Here is a 24,758-nt window from a genome sequence, read left to right as displayed (position 1 = left end):
CTATTGTTTTTTTACAAATAGTTTGTTCTGAGGAAAGATGAAAAATACAAAATAGAATTCTGCAAAAATTCATTTTGTAAAAACTATACTTGCATTAGAATTTTCTATTCAATATATACATATAATAAAAAGATATAATTTAAAAAAGGTCCCATGCAATGAATACACAAGAAACTGCTTTTGACATCGATCCAAAAATGTCTCATGTTATTTTCTAGATCAATTGATTCTTATCTCTTACTTTATTTCATTTTATAAAAAACAAATGTATTTTTTTTAGTCGAAGTACATAATTATATGTGATAGCTCTGAAAAACATAAATGTAATATATAATGTCGGATAATTAAATTCATTGTAACGGATGAATTAATATCAAAATTTTTCTTGAATCTCTTATGGATCTCATGTGAAAGTTATTGAATCTTTCTTATGGCTAGGAAACTACATCAAATCGATCGAATCTTTAAAAAGGATATGAATCAATGTTTCTAAAGTATAAGAGAATGAATAATGCACATGTAAATATAAAGGGTAAATATACGTGAGAAACAAAAATATAGAATAAATAAGTATTAAGTAGGACATAATTTAATCACATTATAAAAGATATTTTCTCTTTGTTATCTAATATAATTTATTGGCTCGTATCCTTTTTAAAATGTCTCTTTTATATCGGTTCTCAAATGTATACACGTCGAAGAGGTTATAGTATTCTGCTTTCGTACGAGAAAATTGTGCCATATAAATGCATGAATCTTGTGTAAAGAGTATGTGTATATATAAATACAATTACGGCTAATATATTCCTCACAGATCTTTCATCGTCAAAACATCGCCAATCTTCGTAAATATTCATTAAGTATGCATATATATATAAGATTTACCGTATGTTTTACCGCGCACTTTAGACTAGCTGCGTGAATGCTTTGGTAAATTTAAAATAAATAAAATTCCATATATATGTATATATATATATATATATATATAATACATATACTATATGTGTTAAAATGAAGTGCACTTGATTAAGAGCTGAGAACAAATGCGCCGTTTGAGACACTTTGTATTCTAATAACACTGTTTTCTACCGTACAAGATTCATTTTGAATCGCGCTACATATATTCCTCTGATTTTATCATCAGAGATTTGACACATCAACAAACGTCCGAACGAGTTAGTCTGAAACGTATTTACAGGCGAACGTTGTATATTTCCCGTACAAAAACCTCTTTGGTATGGTTAATCATGTTTGCATTTCAACGAATCTTATACCTTATATGTCCGGTTTATTACCGCCTATGCGCTACGTCAAAATTTGTCGGATAATAATTATTTGTCATCAATGTGGCAAATGTTACACCCTCGTTACCTTTGCGCGAAAGGCAAAGTGAGATGCTGATAAAAAAATGATTGTCTCGTTACAAAACGCAATTCGTACGTGATCTCGTGTTTTTTTTTATTTATGTGTTAAGTTTTAAGTCGTTGAGCATGTTTCATAACGTGACGTTGTATTCGAAGACAATTGCGATCGATCGACAATCATCGCTGAATCCTTACGTGATCTTCTCACATTTGCGAAGAAACATTGTTAACAATCCAACACCATCGATTCCCTTACTTCGCAAACGTCGTCGTTATTTTCTCGGGATGGCCTGAGTGTTATAATCCTCAAAAATCTCTTCGGCTCTTCACACTTCGTCATCTTCTATATACAAGGTCGTTTCATATTTCTTATTACGCTTGATTTGCTCTGAATCGTGTGACGCTTCCTCAACTATCGTCTGCGAATCCATGTCGTCGGCGATAATTATGGGAGTTTGTCCTCGTAACGTCGTATCGGTCCTCTCGCTCGTCGATCTGCGCGATTCGGTTTTCCCATTTTCTTCGAGATCGTCTCCCGAGCTTTCTACGTCGATCTCCGTGACGTTCTCCAATTCCGGTTCTTCGAGCAGCATGTCACCCTCCGTAGGTCCGTCAGACAAAGCGCTGGCATTCGCTTCCTCGATGTCTACAACGTGACTCTCATCAGAATTGTCGCCACGGCTTTCCTCGGTGTCGAGGGACACTGTCGTAAAGTATTTTGGCTCGCAATCGGATCCGGAACTCATAATGGCTTGAGTGTTCAGGGAATGTCGACTCGACTGTGGATCCTTCGAATGCCTGTCGAAAGATCGCCGTCTATTGTCGTCCGATCTGGAATGATGTAGTTTAGGATGACGCGATTGCCTTCGCAAATTCTCCCCGCTGCTCGTTCGTGACTTCATTTCTGTCTCGTCAAACATGTATCGGGTACAATCGACGCTGAATCTATCTACCGAGAGTTTCCTGTAAATTCGGTGAGAAGAAACATTTCGTCGCTTGTCTTTTGACAAATAAAAAAGGCGTTTGTGTGATTAGGCATTGTAATATAAGACGTCTTATAATATATAGAGTCAATCGGGGTAACTGTGACGGCGGGGTAATTGCGACAATGCTTAATTTTAGGTATAAAAATTCAAAAAGACTTTATATTTTAATACATAAAACTAAGCATTGTCGCAATTATCCCGCCGTCACAGTTACCCCGATTAACTCTAATCTTACATTAACTCTACATTATCAACTCTACATTAACATTTTACATTACCCCGATTAACTCTAAACAAATGAAGTCTCATATTAAATTACCGATCTATATCTTAAAAAAATCTTAAAAAATATTTATAGATAATTTTTGTATTTAAAATAAATTATTTATAAATAAGTTTTTTCTAAAATAAGTTTTCATTTTATTATTAAATATCATTAATTTATAAAATCGCAATAAGTTTAAACCCGTGATTGTAGAACGTAGCCATCCGGCAAATAATAGATATGTACATGAAAGATATGAAAAAGATAAACATTAAATAAATACTAATAAATAAATAAAATAAAATATAAAAATAAAAAAAAACGTTACAAAATTTGATCTGAAAATTTTTGCTTATACCTATAGTCTCCTCTTCGAAAATCTGGGCTTCTTCGAAACTCGAAGCTAGCTTTTCGATATCCCATCGTTCTGTCGAAGCGACGATCACCCCCGATTCTGTCGAAGGACATTTTACGGAAATTTGGCGAGGATATTTTGCGGAAGTCTCGTGGCGAGGCCTTACTAAATTCTTTCGTTACCACCGTCAATTCTTCCAATAATCTCAGGTCTATCGAATTTCTTTTTCTTGGCACAAAGTCGTCTGGATATCTGCAATAGGCACCTGATCGAGATGTTCATGATTATTGATATTAAAACATGTAGACATTGTTTAACGCTTATCCGGGCAACCTCCTTATCTGGTATAAACGGAAGGCAATCTTCTTGGTCCACGAAAGTTATAAGATCCGGACTCCGGTTGCTCGAATAAAGTTTAGTATGCATTACAGTGCATTTCGTGCATGAATTTGATTTTCGTAGTTTCGTAGTTTTTGAACTAAATGATAGCTACTTTTGGATATTTTTAAAATGTCTTACATATCTGTTAGTGATGATCACAGTGATGATCTTACATATCTGAGTGATCACATGTTTTAAATCATTTATTTAATAGCCACCTGGCAATTTAGGCGAGTGCACGAGAGTCGGTGGTGGTCGCACAGCTTCATCGACTTCCTCGACGTCTTCCACTTTTGTTTGACGAAGCAGCTGATGTCGTCTCGCTGTGTCGGATCGGTCCTTCACTTTGAGCGTAACAGGACCTTTGTTCGGAATATGCAGATCCATCGCCATTGAGACTTGACTACCACTCATCTTTTGATGCTCCAGACTTTCTCTGCTGATCTGTTAGTTATAGAAAAAGGTCATTTCCAATTACAGTTATTGAGATAAAGGAAACTACTAGAATTTAGTTAAGTGTCTTCTGATTGCTTAACATATCTTAACACAAACGTAAACAGGAATGTACAAAGTGTAGCATTGTGCATGACTCAATTGAAATAGAATATGTACGCCTTGTGCATGGTTTCGGATAAAGTTAGATTAAAGAATATGTAGTTTTTTCACTTGTATTGAATGAAAAAAACAAAAACGCCAGTCACCTAATATCCTCCAACTTCATTTATAGTTGTCGTGATCAGTAACATGAAATTGTTACTGGGAAAACACATACAAGAGATCCGTTCTTTTTATATATCTCAAGACTGAACTTTTTGCATTATTCAACTTTTGTCTTTTTTTCCAATGTAAAAAGAAAAAGAAGAAAGATGAACCGTGCTAGAAGTTTAATCCTGGATTACGGAAAAAGAACAGGCTTAACACAATCGACTATAATAGTAGCCCTCGAACTGAATACAGATGTGTAGTATTAAGTCTTGTCTCTTCAGGAGAAAAGAAGAAGAAAGATTAACTGGTGCAAAAGTTCAGCCAAAAAGAACAGGCCTCTTGTGTCGACGATTGTGGCAAGTGAAACTTATGTCGTAGCATGCACGAAAGTGTAGTGATTTTATAATTGGAAAGCATCCTACAAAATATATTATAATAAGTATTTATTTCCTTTCGCTTAATTAAAAAATGATATAAAAAATATTAACCTAATAAATGCCAACTAAAAGTAACATAACATCAATGTAATTTCACATTCAACAATATAAATATAATATAACATGGGTTATATAACAGTTACATTGTTGAGTGTGAATTGTTAATACTTATTGGAAAGTTAATTAATTAGTTTTCACAATAAATTTTTTGCAGTGTTTTAATATGCTTAATATTAAATTGATGATTAATGTAATTTATGATATTATTTCCAACTTCAGTTTATGATTGCGTTTCAAATCTAACAAACCAAATCGGCGCGTAGTTTATAAAATAAAAAAATGTATTTGCAAATTTTATATCAAGTACCAAGATCCGTTTTGAAAATAGGATTTCTTCTTCTATTTGACTGATTTATTCTTATCGGTCTCGCTTATAATTAATTAATTGAGTTAGTCGCGAAAAATTGTGTAGATCTATACATTTTTCCTATAAATAGCTAAAGATCTCTTATATATAAATATTTTTCTTTCGTAAAACGTTTATTTTTCTATCTTGATTACCTGCGGACTGTAGCTTGGATTGTCGACCGAAAGAGCGTGTCTCTGTAGCAACTCTGGATTAAGTAGCGAACAACCAGCGTATTTAGGCGATCTTCGACGCGGTGACTTCTTGTCAATTAACGTTGGTGCGCTCGGGCTCTTCTTTATGGAGTGCGCTATGCCTTTCTCTCGTAGATCCTTTGAGAACTGCATAAACTCCGCCGTCAGCTGTTTCCTGGAGACTTCGTGCGTACTGGGACTCGGGCTGCGGTTCACCCTAAACAAGCCCAGCTGATGGTCCCATTTTGTTGTCTGGCTCGATGTCGACCTTCTGTTGCGTTGGCTTTTCGAACTCCTTACTGTTGATGCCTGGTTGTATCGATAGCGAGCTGGAACCACCTTAGCCGCGCTGTCGCGCGCTTCGAAAGTCATCACACAGGCAGCTACCACAATGAAGCCTGGAAATATCATTATTTGTATATCTAATATACAGGGTGTTCAACGTAACGGTCCGCGATTTCTCAGACACTTCCGACAGTTAAAAAAAAAGTTAAAAGGTGAATATTTATCTGTTTTATACAGGCTACAAACATGCGATAAAAAAACTAAAAAAAATTTTTTTTTCATAAAAAAATCAGTGTCATCTTAAATTTTTAAAAGTAACATTTCGATAGTGATTTGAATTCGTCTTAAAAACTCTTACAATATTATGAAAAAATTGTACGATGCTATTTAAAAAATTTAAGATGATTTTGATTTCCTTATGAAAAAAAATTTTTTTATCGGATGTTGTAGCCTGTATAAAACAGTTGAATACTCACTTTTTAATCTTTTTTTTAACTGTTGGAAGTGTCTGAAAAATCGTGCGGATCGTTACGCTGAACACCCTGTATAATATAACAGAACGTTGAATTTTATATTATGATGTATATTTAGATATTATTATTGAATCCTATATTTCGCAGTCGTTAATAATTGAACGTGTGTTAATGTCAATGAAAGCTCTTGATCAAAGTATATAATAATGTTCTGTATGATTAAATAATTAAATTATTCAATAATTCAAAGTAGAATAACAGTATAATGTAACATACGAGATTTAATTTCGTTGCAGTAACAATTATTTTTTAACTGCAACGAGTGATTTTTATGTAACTTAATTATTTAATTTAATTATTGTGAAATTATCTCCATTTTTCAAAATTGTTAAAACTTGATATTGTTTAGGAATGAGAAAAGTACAAATTAGAATATTTAAAAAATATGATTTTTTAAATACAAACGTAATTAAATGTATGTGGAAAAGATAAAATATACGTGCAGCGCTTGTATCTGAGACTTCGCCGATAACCGAGCGTGAGCCTCTATAGCTCAGGGGTAGAGCACTGGTCTTGTAAACCAGGGGTCGAGAGTTCAAATCTCTCTGGGGGCAATCGTTATTTTTTTTTTGCAGTTTTTATCAAGTATTCTTGTTCGTGCAGTGCTGTAGTGTATTGCGCATTTTTCGCGTTTCGCCTGCAATTTTTTGCCCTACATCCGTTATATTATTTGATGCTTTTATTTTGTAGATATTTCGATCTCTCTCTCTCTCTCTCTCTCGTATCTCCCCGTGCAAAACTACATATCTCCGCAATTTTTTTTTATAACACTATCTTTGTTCATACACATGTATTAATATGATTTATTCGTATATCAATATAACTAAAAACATGAAAGATGCATTTATGAAATTAATATCTTTGTCATAGTATATTGTATACATGTTCAATATATTGATCTTGTACACATCTATACAGGGTGATTCATTTTAATCTTGACAGGCAAATATTTTGAAAATATGAAATTTTACCAAAAAACATTCCAAATACAAGTTGTATGATTGGAGGGGGACGTTATCATTGTACGTCCCTCTCTAATACGTCCCTTTCCAATCATACAACTTGTATTTGGAATGTTTTTTGGTAAAATTGCATAATTTCGAAATATTTGCTTGTAAAGATAAAAAATGAAGTATCTTATATTTACATACATTACAAAACTTTAAGTACCTCGGTGAAAAAAATTGTAAAGAAGTTTTTAAAAATGCATTTTAAAAAAGAAAAATAGGACTTTAAATTGGCGTTTGAATTTTCTCTTTATGTGATATTTTGTTTACTGATTTATACAAAATTGAAAAATGATATTTTTTTTCAATATTTAGTTATTTTTTTAAGTGTTGTACAATATATATACATATAAAGAGAATTATAGTGTAAATCTTGGTTTAGAGAAAATATTAATCTTGTTTTAAAAAAATCTATAAAAAATCGAGGAAAGTTCAATTTTCACATTCTTATTATATCATGTTATGTAACGATTGCATCAGTATATAACGTTATAACATTACGTGCTATTATATGTACACGATCCCGGAGTTTATGTACATTTTGCGACAGTGCACCTATCTATCATCGTGCAGTTACCGTTTCAAGGAGATCAGTGTCGTGTAACTCGCTCGGTCAAACAAGTGTATTGCGCTCGTAAATTGTGCAATGTGTGTTACTATTACCTCCCAGACCCATAACTACAGGGCCAGCGTAGCTCAGATTATTCAGGTGAAACCCTCGCGACTCGTTCTTCACTTTTACCGTGATATTACCTCTGATCTCTTGCGCCACCGACAGCTGATCTGCATAATATCCTATTAAAGGAAACAAGAGAAACGTATTTATCCTCCATATATATATATTATACATATATATTATACAATGATAGGACATAACGGAATGAGAAAAAATAGCAGTAAGTTACATATTTAAATGTTATATAATATGATACTTTATGTTTAACACGTTAAAAACTGTAGATTACGCAATTAAAAAATTGTAAATTTAAATTGAAAACTAAATTTACATGTAAATTAAAAATTTAAATTAAAATTCAGAAAATTAATTTAGTGAGTTTAAATTTAAGTTAACATTTAAGTGAGTTTCAATGTAAAACAACTGTTTTACATTGAAGCGAGTTGTCTTACGTATTAAGAGAGAAAATATTCTCGAAGCAAACTTTGTTCATCGTTCCGTTATGTCACATTTTTGCCTACTTCTTTTTAATATAATAAATATCTGATGGAGATATTTTTTATATTTAAAAGAATAGCTAAATTTTCTGCAATATTTCGTATTAAATTTGGATGTTGTGAGTTTTTCGATATTTCATTTAATTAAAACCTAAAAATGACTATTTGTGTTGATTGTTGATATACAGTGGAATTATTTTTAAAAATACAATAAATTTGAAATTTAAATTTTGTTTCATGCACGTAGGCATAAGCAGATTGCAAGCTTGCGCGTAAAAAAGATCTCTCTTTGTAGTTCACATGTAAACATGTGTGATACCTTTTTAATTGTTTATATTAGAATGTATACACACAAGTTGTTCCAATTATTTTTTCGTTATCGTGAATAATAACCCATTAAATAAAAAAATTCTTTAACATTCTTTAAATATGAGGCACTAAGGACGATTCACGGAGAAAATTGATGTCATATTAACAGTATTATAAATCAACAGCAATCTAATTGAAAATAACCTTGTTAATTTAATAACAGTATTAATGAAATAAATACACCATATTTTGTTGTTTTAATAAAATATTTGTTTTATTAATACCGTTTTAGATATAATATTTATTTCGTTAATATCTTTATGAAATAAACAAGATTATTTTCAATTAAAATGCTGTTGAGCAATGCTGTTAATATAACATGTTTTTTTTCCATATGTAGAAATTATGAATAATTATATAAACTACAAAGAATTGATCTGTAAGGGGGGAAGGGGGATTGATCTTTCCAAAGTGCTTTTTGCAAACGTCTCTAAACGGTTAGTGACTTATTGTCAGAGGCCAAGATGGAATAGCATTCGACTTAGACTAATGTTTAATTTACGTAATTCTACTCACCTATGGTCGCCATGCAAGCTCCTAAAAGCATTAGCAGTAGCCCAATTCCGAGAGCTTTGCAGGCGTGCCACAAGCACCGCGTTGTCACCTTGCCTCTCACCACCTGTTCGATTTAATTGCCGTCGTTAACAGGTAATAAATCTGGACAATATAGTCCAGTTGTTTACCCAGTAGTAAACGTTCATACGTTCAGCGTTTTCATGGCGCCATTAAATATCGATTAGTATGATTTACGATGTTACATTACGGTGTAACGGCATAGTAACGTTTTTCGGTGCTGGTAACCACGAGCGACGTATTCTTATGTAGTATTTATCTAAATTATTGCATAGTGATAGCATATAATGCTAGGATAATTAATTTTGTTATAGACTAATTAGAAAAAAAATTGTTTCTACAAGTATGTGTCATTGAAAATATAGTTTCTATATAGGTATATTTACAGAATTGTGTGCAGATATCATTAGCAGAGAGCGATATTATAGTAATCCCTTTCATCAGCAATAATACAATAATTGTAGCTTGCTACAATAATTATAGTTTGCTTTTATTCACGTGTAATCTGCGTATACTTCCGCTAAGGCGGATTCTGCGTCGGAAGTAATTTCTGCAGGCGAAATTTGTAAACGTGCTAGAGATGATTAAAATACGGATATGTTGTATCTATGTACATGCTCTCTACATATGCACATTTTATTGGAGTTTCTCTTTTTTTCTCTCCCTACGGCTGATATTCTTATTGATAATCTACTCCCTAATAATTACACTAACGAGACTGATAAAAAGAAAAAAAGCTTTTGTGATACAGTATATGTATAATCACTGTGATCAATACTTTAAATTTTTGTAAGTGATGAAAATATAGGTACCTGCACGTTCCAATTAGCCCCAGGCCCGCAGGCTCTTCTCTGCGTCCCCTGCCATTGAATGCTTCCTTGTGGCATCCTGTGTGCTCATAAAAACAAATGTTTTATTATAATATTGCAACGCAGAAGCAAAAAGGAAATTTAAGATTTCAAATTTTGATACATAGATATAATTATAATATATCTATTACATCGTGGAAACAAAATTAATATAAATTATATTTCAAATTTTAACGAAAACTACGAATTATTAATAGTTATTAAAATATTAGTTATATACAATAAAAATATTAGTACTTTTGCCATAAAATGAGCTATTGAAATGTTAAACATGCTACTGCAATATTAATATTGTTCGTTGATATTTCAAAAATTTTTTAATATAGCAATGGCTATATTAAATATAGCAATCAAACAACAAGTCATACTTTTCATTCTTTTACACAAATTCAAGTGATTTTCGATAGCTGATATTCCGTTTATATGTCAGTTTTCATAAAAAATTCTTTTGGTTAGCGTACATTTATGAGAAGTCTAGAAAATAAGAAAAATAATTATCTCTAATTTTACATATATTCTAATAATTCGTTAATAAGAATTCGCTTTAATCAATTATAACTTTATTTATCATAATTTAATAGTAGGTATTTATAATGTGATAAAATATTTGATTTGCTAGTTTAAAATTTATTATATGATTTTTCTTTTTCGAGATATAAATACAATTTGGAAATAACCATTATGTATTTTTTTTGTCAATTTCAATCACTTATGATTCTATTATATAGATATAAATACAGTAAGTACAAAAACACCTACTTTCTGCATAATAGAAGAAGATGGAATATAATGCTTTTTCATGTATTCCATGGGAAAAGGGTTATTTTCAAATTATATCTCGAAAACAAAAAATTCATTTATTTCGAAAACAAAAAATTCATTCCGAAATGAAACAAAATGTATTTAAAAAAATATTTTCATGGCATTAATAAAATTTAGATAAAGAATTTACTATGGATGTTAACTCTCTCATTGAAGACTCTCTTATGTAAACTCTTAAAATCGTAGTTTTTAGCTTCTTTGATGTCATTTTTTCTTAAAATTGTAACATAGCCATTTGATCATCAAATTTGAAAATGAATTCGTGTTCAGTATCTAAAAAACTACGAGAAACAATAAAATCCATTTAGACAATGATCTAAAAGTGCAAATTCGCTAGTGTTATTGTACTATAGAAAGCATTATATCATTTCTTAAAATAAATACAAGTTAATAATAGGAACGATTAATCTTATCTTACGATGAATATAAAGTATTATTGATATAAAATATTATAAGTCCATCTATTTTTATGTATTTATTTGATATATTGATTATAGCTTTAAGATAACGATATTCTGTAAGAAATTTTAGAAGCCTTTATAAAAAATCAATAGTCGACCTTTGTATTAAAAATTTCATATATTTATATATTCATGATGTCTGATAAACTTTTTTAATTTCGATTTTAATTAGTAATAATAATATAGAGCAATAGCAGTAAAAATGAAAGACTCTTTACAAACTTAAAGGCTACATAAATTTCTGATTTATATCTTGATTTTTTAATATTTTGGTTTCTTAATTGGGACTAATGTCTATTTGTGTCAATGTGTAGATTAATTTTAATCTCGGTTTGATTTACTCTGCATCTTTTTTTAATTCTTAGAACTGGAAAAAGATAAAAAGGAAATTAAACCGAGATTAAAGTTAATCTATCATAGAAGTAGACATAAATCTATCTGGGGACACATTAAATCGCTGGACATTAAAGTTTATTATGCTGCTTACCCTCACGTTTTCCAAATCCTTAGGCCTCAGAAACATACGATCCCAGATTCTGTAAATGTTTCCAATTAAGTATTAAAAATATAGAAGAAAAGGATGAAATTATTAAAAAAAGATTATAAGGCACGAACGAATATTTTGACACACATACGAATTACAATGTAAAAGAAAGAGATAGAGTTCAAAATTTGTATTTATTTTTATTTATTAGTTTGGTCAAATGAAAAAGTGGCAAGCGTTGTAGAAATTTCTTCCGGCATGATATCAAAAAGTCTGTTATGCATATTTGATGTTGACTGTGCGATATCACGATCACGTATGCATGACTTGCGTGTGACGTCACGTATCTTTGAACAGTCGAAACGTTGATAACGAACGTAGTTGTATTTTACGTCCAATTCACTCGTTAAGCGGAGAAATGGCGTTTTGTCTGGAAAATTCGTCTGATGAAGAACAACGTGTGATGATACGTTTTTTAATCGCTGAAAACAACATGCCGTTTGGCATTCATTATAGAATGATTGCGGTGTATAGTGAAGATTGTATGCCACGAAATGAATGTCGGTATTGTGTTTTACAATTAGTTAGAAAACGTATCACGCACGTTATTCTTTATCAAATGATTTTTTCAGTCGAAATATTATATCTTCGTTTAACGAGTGAACTGGATGGTAAATCTTGAAACACAACAGGTGTAAGCTTTAAGCCGTAAGATATTGGCCAATCTGTCGAATATGAGGAGAATAATCGATCGTGATTGAGATTTCTTACGTCTTAAGACTTACTAGACTTATTATGTTTCCATCTACATCGTTGGAAAATTTGTATCAAATAACATATTTCACGTGTCTCAAGTTGTCCACTCAAATTTATGTATTAATGTAACACATGATGAATATGTTAAAAGGTAACACAAACATCATTTAAAAAGATAAACACAAACAAGATAATACTGCCACAGTTTGTAAACAAACCATGGAAGCATATTTTTTCAGTAAAATTAACGTTTATAATATGTTAATTTAACACATATTTTATTCATTTATTTTAGAATTTAAAATAAATATGTTTTAAAACATTATTTTTTAAACATGTTATTTGTTCATTTAATCATAAAATATATATTATTTTGACATTAACAAATGTTGGATATCAATTTAATATAAATTATTTAAATAATATAATCACATTATGTTAAAATAGCACTCGAATATATTAAAAAGTTCGACACAAAATATTAAGGTGGTTCTTTAGTAAAGGGCCGAAAATTTGAGGTGCCTCACCAGGGCCCATCCAAAATTACAAATATCTGCATAATTTGGATGAAATATTAAAACTACGTGTATATCTTAATGAAATAGTATGGAGCATACGATAGTAAATCAAAAGCTGCATCTTCATCGAATGAAAACAAGATGAGATTATGTTTACTTTTCGAGATTAAATTTATCTTTCCAGAATAGCCGTTGACCTATTACTTTTTTGTGACCATTAAAGTCATAATTTTTCAAACTATTATAATATCGTTTTTAAGAAAAGTCTATGGTAAGATTTGTGTGTAGTTAGTCAAAGAAGCGTCTGCAAGTCTTATCTGTTACCAAGTTATACGTGAAAGATTACATTTTCAACATTTTTTTCTCTCTTATTTCGCTCTTATTTTTTTCTCTCGTTAATCTATCGTAGAATTTTGCACACGTCAATTTCGATACTTCAACTTCATTATATATATATATAAAAAATAATAGATATTTCTATAGTAACTCGATTTACTAAAGAACTTAACAAGGACTTGAGTGACCATTTTCAACAAAAATACAAAATGTTTTTTACTATGTAACAGCGAATTCATTGTATTCAGTGTATACTGGTGCATATATAGTCGTGCATAAATTGATGTAAGGATGTATGTTTAAATATATATAAATATGGAAACAAGTTAAACTATGAAATCCTCATGAATACATTTTATTGTGTTGTTAAGCAAAATATGTATTTTATAATTCAAAATACTTGCATTTTACTTTTATACTCAGATTAAATCAGTGTATAAGAGCTTTAATATACAACAGTAATTAGTGCTTCAATCAAATTTGCTATAAAACATCTAATTGTGCTCATTATCAACGCTTTTTGTCCAAGGATCGTGATGTTACACGCAAGCTATGCACACGTGACATCCTGTATGTAGCCAACATCAAATAATGCGTAACAAATTTTTTTGTATCGTGTTGGGAGGATGCTGGGAGGGTCTAGGTTTTTAGGCAGCATTATGCTGATACCTCGCCTTTTTTTGGTAATCCTTTGCTAATTAGTGTCTTCTGTCTCATTCTGCAATAGTTTTGTACTGTACATCAATAAAGTTATTATTATTATTATTATTGTTACAATGCTCATCATCTTTTCATTTGACTAAAAAATCTAATACATTCTTTTTTTCAATCGACACTCGAAGAAATGTTTTGCGAATGAAAGAATGTAATAATGTTGCTAGTTCGTTAATTAGCAACTCGCGGTATTAGGTATTATGTACGATCTCTAGCGTCAACGTTTTGTCGCGCAGCATCGTTCGTGACGTCGTTTTAATTTGACGTTCGAGCACAACGAATACATCGGGTGCGCTTTTCAACACACCGACATTCACTCGTACACCACACGTGTCTAGTCACGCATACGTCACTCGGAACTGGGAACAATGTGTATGTGAAAATTATCTGACTGACGTCGTCAGTGTGCATTGCTCTCGTATATAGCGAATGCGGTAGAAGTGCATTGTTCATGCGCCTGTACCTCCCTGTATTTCGTCTTTCAACGTCGAAACTTCTTGCACGTTCTATCGATTCAAATCCCTCTTTACAGTTGCAGCACCTTCTTTAACGTTTCGAAAGTTGGTCATTTTCACCTGACAAACTCTCTTGGTGGTTGTAAGCTTCTCTTTCAAATCTTCATCAAGATTCCTGCACTAATGCTGAAGTACCTGTATTTGTGCCTGTATTCCTAAATCTGCTTTTCTCGTCGATGAAATCGTTTGACGAAAACTTGATTAAATATTCTTTTTGATAAAATAAGAAGGGGATTGCGCGGTACAAAAATCGAGTAATAATGGATGTTTTAACAAAGAGTATTCTTATAATTTACACAAAGAAATCAATATGTTTCAAGTCTACTTAAAGCGGCGTCTACAGTGACATTTTAAAGCGTAAAACTTAAGCTTTAAATCTTAAGCCGTAAGAAATTGACCAATCACAGTCGAACATATAGAGAATAATTGATGTCAATTTCTTACGCTCACAAACAATACGTGTAGTAAGCTTTAAAATATCTATTATCACTCGATTTTTGGGCCGCTATTTCTCTTATCTTGCTTTGCAAATTTACGAGTGAAAACATTAACTATTTGCTTTTCAAATAGCCCTTTTTTCATAAAAAAATGAATTAAAAAATTGACATTTACAGTAGAAATCTGCTTCTCTGCGGAAAGAATCACGCAAAAAAAAAAATGAAATATATTTTTATGCAAAAAAAAAAAAAGAATAAACAAATATAGATAGAAAAAATAAAATGATTCCATGAAATGCAATTTAACTAAACCACAATTTAATTAAAAACAATCGAGACGGTCACGTATGCGATGTTTTCTATTAGCGATGGTGGAGATCTGCGTATCGTTCGCGTTAGATACAACACGAAATCTCGTGCAGGATGATGAATAGTCGAGATTTAACGATACAGCTCACAATCGTTCTTGTTCCTTGTCTATCCAAAAGCACGTGCACAAGTCTACTTAAGTTGCATGTTACGAACTCCACTCTGCTATTTCAGAACGATTCGATCCGACGGGCTTCCGAGAAACTGCTTTCCGCCGGATTGCTTCTCGCACTTCATTCCGTACAGTATAGCGCCCAATTCAGGAGAACGTTCCACGTTATGGCGTTTCAAGACCTTAAATTGAATTGATCTATCTATATAACGTGCAAGATTATTACTATAGATCGCTCACTAGCGATAATGCTGGTCAATATCGCAAATCTTTCCATTTAAAAATATCGCGCACTCTTTTTCCTTATAAGTGAAATAAATTTATAAGATTCCTTCCTATCCTGATAAATACAAATTAAAGATTTTTCTTAAAGAAAATTTGTTGAGAGATTTTTCATTCAAAATTGAAATTCTTTTATAGAACTGGGAATTGTATAAATACAGAACAGGAAATTGTATATAAATACAGAATGGATTTATCGCGCAACTTTCTTGCATCGTAAACAGTAAAGTTCGAACTTAGAAAAACCAAGTTTCAAAGAGAGTTATAAACGCCTGAAAATAAAAAGATTTGGAAGAATTAAACTTCCATAGTGTATATAGATAACTATAACTTATAACTGATTTTTAGTAGACTTAAATCAAATTTGAGATTCATGTATATATCATAACTAAAAAAGTAGATGTCTACTATTAATTCTCTTTATCATCTGACGAGATCTCCTATGAAAGAACTCCTCACTAATTACATGAAAAAAGTGGTTTCGGTTAAATCGGTAAGTATGATATTTTAATTACATTCCACATGACGCTCGCAGTGCTCTTAGAATTATTTCATCCTTATTGTTTATCAAACAAAGGCAAATAATGTTTGCGAGCATTGTGAACGTCAAGTGGAACGCACCTTTTGTAAATTATGAAGTGTTAATCAATATTTCCATACACACACTGCAAAAAAGATACTTAAAAATTTATGTGTAAAATAGATATGTATATAATGTTTATTTCACTAATAAATCCTTATTTAAATACGGTGAAATAATTTTATTATTAAATGAACCATTTTTTTTACAATTAATGGAATATATTTTACAGAAATATTATATTTCTAGTATATTTTGTCATCACAGTCAAATTTTTTATAACCAATAAATATCAAAGAAAAGGTCACATGTTATATTTACTTGCGAATATTTCAACTTTTTTTTCAGTGCAGGCGTAATCATAAAAAAATGGATTGATTTTGAACGATTTAAAAGTTGTTATTTTGAGTTTAATCTGACTGAAAAATTTATTTTATCTACTGAACTATTTATTTTTTGATAACTGTACCTTAATATTTTTATATATAGAATAATCGATGAATCAATTCATGTAAACAAAACATATGTTATAACATAATTGTTTTTCGAAAGAATTATGCAGTTTGCAATATGCAACATACATATTTTTTTTTTTTAAAAACAGCGATATATTTTCTTTATGCTAATTGATTCATCCTATTATTCTGTGTATAAAAGGATACAGTTTTACCAAAAATGAATAATTAAATAGATAAAAGTACTTTTCAGTCCGCGATTAGACTTAAATTAACAACTTCCAAATGATACAACAGCAAAATCCGTATATCTTTGAACAGTACATCTCATAATCTACAAAATATCACAATTCTAGCCAATTTGATTCAAGCCACTTTTTTGTATAATTAGTACAGGAGCCTTTCTACAACAAGAGTAGAATTATCATATTTATCAAAGAATATGTGGTTTATATGAGTCTGGTGCCGTGTATGTTTTTCTAAACGGTTGTTTCTAAATACGCGCTTTTCGACCCACAATTTTTACTTTCGTAACTTTGATCAGAGTGGTTCGCATGTTTATTCGCGTTTTATCCAAACTAGAATTTTTGATTATAGCTATATTTACATATGTTACGGATAGGCCAACCGTCCCGAATTTTGTCGGACATTTCGATTTTCAGCTCACTATAGAGGTGTCCCAAAAGAATCTTAAATGGAATGTCATTTGTCCCGATTTATCATAACGTAAATTATAATAATATAAAATTCGTTAATATATATTTATATAAATAGCGCGGAGATAGTTATTTATTTAAAAAAGTATCCATTCGTTTGCATATTTTTTTGAAACAACTATATGTATTTTTTTTTACATCAATTGATTCATCTCATAACCCTGTTCATAAAAGTATCAAGATATGATTATCAAAAAATTAATAGTTTACGAGATATCATTTTTTTGTGTCAAAATGTGTCAGTATCTGGAGACAGGGTAGTGTCTCGGCGCTAAGCCAAGCGCAGAGACACTGCCATGCCTCCTAAATATCTCGTAAACTGTTGATTTTTCGATAACTTTATACCTTAATACTTTTATACTCGGAATAATCAGAGGAATCATATTGTATAAAAAAATCATATAATTCCATTTAAAAAATAGCGATACCGTTTATATGACCTTAAAAAATTAATTTTTTCGAAAATTAATTTTATCAATATTTACATTCCTTCAGATCGTATAACTTTCATCTGAAACATTTTTTCGTATCTTTCTTATTTTCTGAGATATACAATTTATTACGTTTGAAATGAGCCACCCTGTATATCTAATTTATTTAATTTGATTAATATTACAAACTGTTTTTATTATTCTAATTTAACATACAGCAATGAAAAAGTTCCGAATTTTTTGGTTATATCCCGATATTTTAAGGTTGATTTCCCGAAATTAGCTGAGAGGTCACTTTAGTTACGGGATAAAGATAGAAGACGCAATAAGCTTACGCGGGCTACCCTCATAAATCTTTTCCTAAATCTGCCTATCTCAACCGTCCTTTTTTTTATTAAACTAAATTTGCCGTTTCTTTTGTTCAATTCTTATCCAACATGCGTACGCGCGTAAATTATTTACGAGCGATTGAGCTGGGAAAATATCGATTTTATCATAGCTCACGTTTCGTACGAAAGCGTAATTTATCCCCTTCATGGAAGACGCGAATTACTAAACGATCGAATTATCCACGATTTCAGGCAACGCGCAATGTCGAGTATTTCCAACGTAGCCTTGCATAACCGAGCCCATATCCATCTGGATTATTAAAATCTGACACCTGTCCTCATTTCTCACGAATGAGTGTCCCACGTTACTGAGATAAATAATGAATTTCGATGCTTGTGCAGCGGATTGGTTACCATAACGACCGACTCGTTGGAGTGCCATTTGCATAACCACGACCTTTCGTCGTACAACCGCGTGTTCTTTCTTGTCCAATCAAAGCTCGACTTCCGATCTACCGAATGATTCGTTTGAATAATGCATCGTGGGAAAATGTCGAATTCCCAATGGTTTCCCGATCGTTTCCCAAACCGTACGAGATTTTTGTCGAGCTCGTGGAGATCTCATGAATGATTTTTTCTCACATTACCTTGAAAGCTTGAAAACACGCGACAAATTTCTTTTTAGCATATTATAAAAGAACGTCGATTACTCTTTCAATATTATTCAAGTTTTTGCGTACACGAAAAGAACAATTTTGCTGAAGTATCTAAAAATTTAGCTAAATACAGATTTGAAAATAATTTTGTTGAACTATCAAAGTATAAATTGTGTAGGATACTCAAATTGATTGCTAGAATGTCAAAACTTTATGCAACATTGCTCATCATACTTTAGTTTCCAACACAATTATTTTGATGATTCAATAAAGTTATTTTCAGATCTGTATTTGTCTATAAATTTTTAGATATAATATTTTAGCAAAATCGTTCTTTCCATATATGGAAGCCGATTATATAGACAACATATTGAATGCTTTTTACTACATTTTTATAGCATCATTATTTTATATAAATACATTGGACACTATAAAGTCTTATATTCTTATTCCTTAATATCGCGCAAATATCATATCTAGAGAGGTCGCGATCTATATTTAACCCTTTGAGGTATGTCGAAGCAAACCACCCAGTATTCACGCCGAGTGTTCACGAAAAGAACGGATGAAAAACTGCCAATACGGCCTACGCCGTTATGGATATTGACGTAATCAACATCGGGAGTTTCTTTCGCTCTAATAGAGTTTTATAGATGGAATTTATGTTGAAGCACAACCCCTGTAATTGGCCTAAAAATCGAGTGCTTTTTAATCAATATTTGAGAATAATAAATAGTCGAGAGCCAAATAACAAGCATATAAAAATATAAATATATCTCAAAGCAATTTAATTAGAAAAATTGAGATATGTAAAAATTTCATGAAAACGGTTTTTATACATATCTTAATTTTTCTAATTAAATTGCTTTGATATATTTACGTTCTTATATGCTAGTTATTTGGTCCTTGACCACTTATTATTGTTAATTACCTTTACTAGTTTGTCATAATTTCTATTATTTTGAATATTTGAAAAGTTTTTACTATGATATATTAACACAGATTTCTAAAAAAAAATATATATTTAACAAAAGAGTGCTGTTTGCAGTATATTCTATATGATTGCGATTTTCTCCAAAAGCAAAAACGAGCATACCTCTAAAGAGTCTTTTTTTTATTTATCAATTCTCTACACGCTCCCGAAGTTTGGCCATTTAAATTCGGGACATCCTGTATATATACATATATTTATTATGATATTTAGCTTCTCTGCATGTCGCTTCAGTAAACACGCCGAACGAAAAGAACGAAATGAAAAAGTTTCCAATACGCCGTTACGGATATTGACGTAATCAACATCGGGAGTTTCTTTCGCTCTGATAGAGTTTCAGATGGAATTTGTATTAAAGCATAACCTTTTTAATTGACCTATAAAAAGCAGACTCCTTTTAATCAATATTTGAGAAATTTTACCACGATATATTAATACAGATTTGTAAAAAGAAAACTGTATCTATATTTAGCAAAAGAGTGTGCTATTTGCGATATATTCTATAATTACTTATTTAAAGATATTATGGTATTCAGCTTTTCACACGTCGCTTCGATAATGGTCGCATTCAACAGCCTCAACTGTTGTGGAGCGGACCCATGAGCGCTCGCTGCTATTGGTGTATTCTGTTAGAGCATCCAATAGCAGCGAGAGCTCACTGATCCGCTCCGCAACAGTTGAGTCTGCTGAACGTGACCATTCACTATTCACACCGAATGTTCGTGAAAAGAACGGGATAAAAAAACTTTCAATAAGGTTTTACGGTCGTTACGGATATTGGTGTATATTCAATGTTGGATAATAATCAACGTTTCTTTCGCTCTAATAGAGTTTCAGATGTAATTTATGTTAAAGCGAAACCTTCACACACATAATTGGTCTAAAAAAATAGCCTAAAAATCTATAGTTCTTACATGCATAGAACGGTTTTGTTTTAAAGTAACTAAAAATTTAACTAGACACAGATCTGAAAATGAATTTTGATACACCATCAAAATAATTATGTAGGACGCTCAAGTTGGTTGCTAGAATGTCAAAACTTTTTGCAGCATTGTTCATTATGCTTGAGTGTTCTACTACTACTACTAATAATAATTTTGATAGTTCAATAAAATTATTTTTAGATTTATATCTAGCTATATTTTTAGATATTTCAGTAAAATCATTCTTTCTATGTAATTAAAATGTGTTAGCGAATTTTTGCCACAATATATTAATAAAGATTCTTAAAAAGAAGAGTACATCTATATTTAACAAATGAATGTGCTATATTTGCAGTATATTTTGTATAATTTATATCTACATAGAGATATATTTATTATGATATTTAGCTTTGCCACACGTTATTTCAGGTAATATGAAAATACACGCAAAATACACAAATACGACGAGAGAGAATGGATCGCTATTACTTCGCCATTGAATTTGCATTTTTAATTACTCTTCGTAACGCAATCTTCTTGATGTAGAGTTCTTGTGCACAGTCGCGCACGACTTTATCATTTATCTCGCCATTTTCACGTACTGTATATATATCTTTATATACTACTCCGTAGAATAGTATATAAAGTTAAATAATTTATATTGCCTCTGTGCGTTGCGTACTTTTGTAATATGCTTTTTTAAAACATTTCTCCTTCCTATTTCAAAAACGATATAAAATTTTTATTTTCGCAGAGAAAAAAGCTACTTAAAAAATTATTTAAATTATTATGACTATCTCTTTTCTCTCACGCGCCTTTCCCCCGATGTCACAGTATTTCCGCGTTTCGCGCCTGAGGGAATCAAGCTCGACGGTGATTGCGATCGGTCACCTTTGACTTTTTTCCTCGCTGATGAGTCAGATGCCCGATTCAAAAAGCTTTATTGAAATTAACGTGCCGCCCACATACGTTTCGCTACTTTTCAGACGGTGCTATTATGTTGCTCCGTAGTAGTAAAGACGCACAAGAGAACTTATCAACAATACGGAGGGATAAACTCGGAAATTTTAGGCACCGTACCGAGAGCATTGACGTGGCTTTATTTTTATTCCGACACGTGTTGCGCGGGCGAACTAAGAAAACACGATGATATCCAGGGCAATTCGTACTCGTGCCGTGTCTCTCGTCATTTCACTTTCGTCATCCTATGACGATATAATTAAACCGTCAACTTTTCTAAAGACGCCTTTCACGATTCTGTTCTGACGGCTACGTATAATGGGACTGTTTAACGTAACATTGGCTGCGTGATGCGATCTTCACAAATTGTCTTCTGCAACGTTCTTTCGAATGTACAGTTTGCAATATACGATGTATTGATACTGACGTATTTAATTTATTGCGTTCTAGATCAGCTCATACTTATTTAAGTGCCGTACTTATTAAAGTGCCATACTTATTTAAAGTGAAAGTATTTTTGCGCGTGTTTGCTTGCTCAGAAATAGCGACGTATAGCAGAAGAAACTGCACTGACCAAGATTAAATCTTCACAACGTCTCGGATGATTATATGTTCGATAGTCTTAATAGGGCCAGCGAACCGAAGAGGAAAATTATATTGAAATCGGGATTTGGTTATTAATAAGTCAGAGTACCGTGCAATCGGACTCTGAATGCGAAGCGACAAGAAGAAATCAATGATTTCATATATAAAATGAAGATGTCCATTATGTGCAGCCCGTTGAACAGTGAAATATCCTGTCTGAATACTGTTCTTTGGATTCCATTATGTATTCCCATAAAACATTTTTAATGTATTTCTATCAATGGAATATCATCCATCTCTAGCAAAGAATTCTGTATTTTTATTATTGCGCTCATCTTATATGCGCACCATTCGATCTTGTTTTCGCAATCGTATAATCTCATTGCTCTCGTATTTCGTATCTCCACGTATGAATCTATTTTTATAGATATTTTCTCGTTATCAGAAAGTTTATTTTCAATTTGCATAGCCGATCTTTTCTATTTGATGAATGCTCAGCGAGCGTAGTAGGTCAAAACAGAATATATGTATATCGACGAGGTGGGAGGATTTAAGATTTCCAAGTTTCAATAACTTTCTTCCAAAGGAATGTATGAGCGGTATTCATTATCGGATCTTATAATCAGGATCATTTTAAATACAGTCTTAAGATATCATGAACCAATCAGAGAGCTGTATTAGCATCTTAAAACATTACTTAAGGGGGTGCTGGAGTGACCAAATTACAGTCAGTATCACATTACAGTCGTATAAAAATCTTCGAATATTTGGTCACTCCAGCATCCCTTTAAGACGATCTTAAAATAAGACTCGACTATGAATACTGGTCTAAGAGTCAGTCGGAGTTTGAAATAGTTGAAGTATTAAAGGATTGCAAAGATTTACGTGTTCGATTCGAAAGTTATCGTTGCTATGTACATTTTGAAGAAAACTTGTTTTCCCGCTGTTATCTAAGGATCTGAAAATTGCTCACCTTGTCAGAATCTAGCGCGTGGGAGGGAACACTCAATCATCGCACGTCCACACGTCGCTCCCGCGCTCGTGTCAACCGCGTAACTACATCCCGGAGTACGTCCGGTGGCTCTCGCGGGTAGAACGGGCGCGCGCGAAGCTGCGTCAGAAGAATTGCAATCGGGGAGTTCACTATATGAACGGCCTGTCCATTAAATCATCGACCGATCGAAACTTTCGCCGCGTCTTTCGTCGACGTTTCTCGCCTGATTTTCCTCCCGCATTCCGCTCGGAGTTAAATGGTTGCGACCTCCTGTGGGTCTATCCTGACGGTGAGTCCCGGTTGGATGGATTCTGGCTGATAGTCGGCAATCCGTAGGATATACAGGGCGGTAGGCTCCAGAGAGAGATAGAGAGAGAGAGAGAGCGATATTAAATCACCGTCGTCGTCGGCGGCGAGACCCGTGGGAAACGCTCGACGAGATGCCGCTCGAGGGAGTGTCCTCCTCCTTCTTCGGCATCACCTGTTGGTATCGCGCCGTGACCCCGGTCACAGTTTTATACGGGGTGGCAAACTATGAAAATGCCACTGCCGGAGTGGAGCGGCGCGACGCCGCGGCGCAGCATCTCGCACCGAACTAGTGCGCACTCGCCGTCACGGCAGATCGATGTGTTATATCGCGGAGCTTCATTCCGCTCTCTCTCTCTCCGAAAGAGGATAAGGGTTCCTCTTAACCAGGATCGATTTCTCCTTCCCTCTCGACGGTCGGTTATGCGCCGTTATGCGTTTACCCGTCGATTTCGCGGCGTATCAAATGCACCTGTCGCGGCCAGGTAGCGTGCAAATGACAGCTTCGTAGTTAGTTGGTATTTAGGTGAACAAACAGTATCTAGATATAAATATTTATATATGCGAAAAGTTGTAAGAGCAACAAGAAGCATAATAGGAATGCTAAGTACTTAACACTTACTTACTACAAGTACACTTATTTATTTTTTGGACATTTTTCATATATTTCCTATATTTTTTGTCTGGTGTTTTACTTTAACATTTATTGATTTTCTTTTTTAAGTTGCAATCTTATTTTTAATATTTTTATACGCGATGCAGTATGATGCTATTTTTATTTGTATTTTATACATGGTACGAAGAATGCATAATATTGGATACATAATATCAGAATTTAATCGGGATATTATTTTTTCCGATATCAGTTATTTTTGTTCAAATTGATGTAATTTATAGAAGGAGATTCATTAGAGATCTCGACAATATTTCATAATCAGTATTTTATAATTAGTTATCTTAACAGATATTAACATTTTCGACGATTATTTCGATCTATTTTTACTCATCCCATGTTTGTTCCACCGTTTTCTAGATTTCCCTTTTTCTCAGATTCGTTCATTATAGTCATAACTCGCAAAAACTTGCCCAATTATTGCGCATATTATTAGAATAGAACAATCCCA

The 24,758-nt window shown here is 32.4% G+C and overlaps 1 protein-coding gene and 1 non-coding gene across 2 annotated transcripts; one reads left to right on the top strand and one right to left on the bottom strand.

Annotated features, from left to right (window-relative positions):
• Positions 1-1,031: 1,031 nt before the first annotated feature.
• Positions 1,032-23,838, bottom strand: LOC108726441 (uncharacterized). The gene is made up of 9 exons (XM_018454014.1): positions 23,308-23,838; positions 11,673-11,721; positions 9,846-9,921; positions 8,977-9,079; positions 7,582-7,713; positions 5,055-5,491; positions 3,570-3,795; positions 2,974-3,235; positions 1,032-2,327 (listed from the first exon to the last, which is right to left on the bottom strand). Exons 3-9 carry the CDS (start codon positions 9,918-9,920, stop codon positions 1,691-1,693), a joined length of 1,872 nt encoding a protein of 623 aa, XP_018309516.1. The 5' UTR covers position 9,921; positions 11,673-11,721; positions 23,308-23,838; the 3' UTR covers positions 1,032-1,690.
• Positions 6,394-6,465, top strand: TRNAT-UGU (transfer RNA threonine (anticodon UGU)). The gene has a single exon. It is a non-coding gene; the product is annotated as a tRNA-Thr (tRNA).
• Positions 23,839-24,758: the final 920 nt, after the last annotated feature.

Source organism: Mycetomoellerius zeteki, unplaced genomic scaffold (assembly GCF_001594055.1).
Source record: "Mycetomoellerius zeteki isolate Tzet28-1 unplaced genomic scaffold, Tzet1.0 scaffold421, whole genome shotgun sequence".
Taxonomy (NCBI): Eukaryota; Metazoa; Arthropoda; class Insecta; order Hymenoptera; family Formicidae; genus Mycetomoellerius; species Mycetomoellerius zeteki.
The sequence above is the reverse complement of the archived record's forward strand: the minus strand, read 5'-3'. Positions and strand labels throughout refer to the sequence as shown.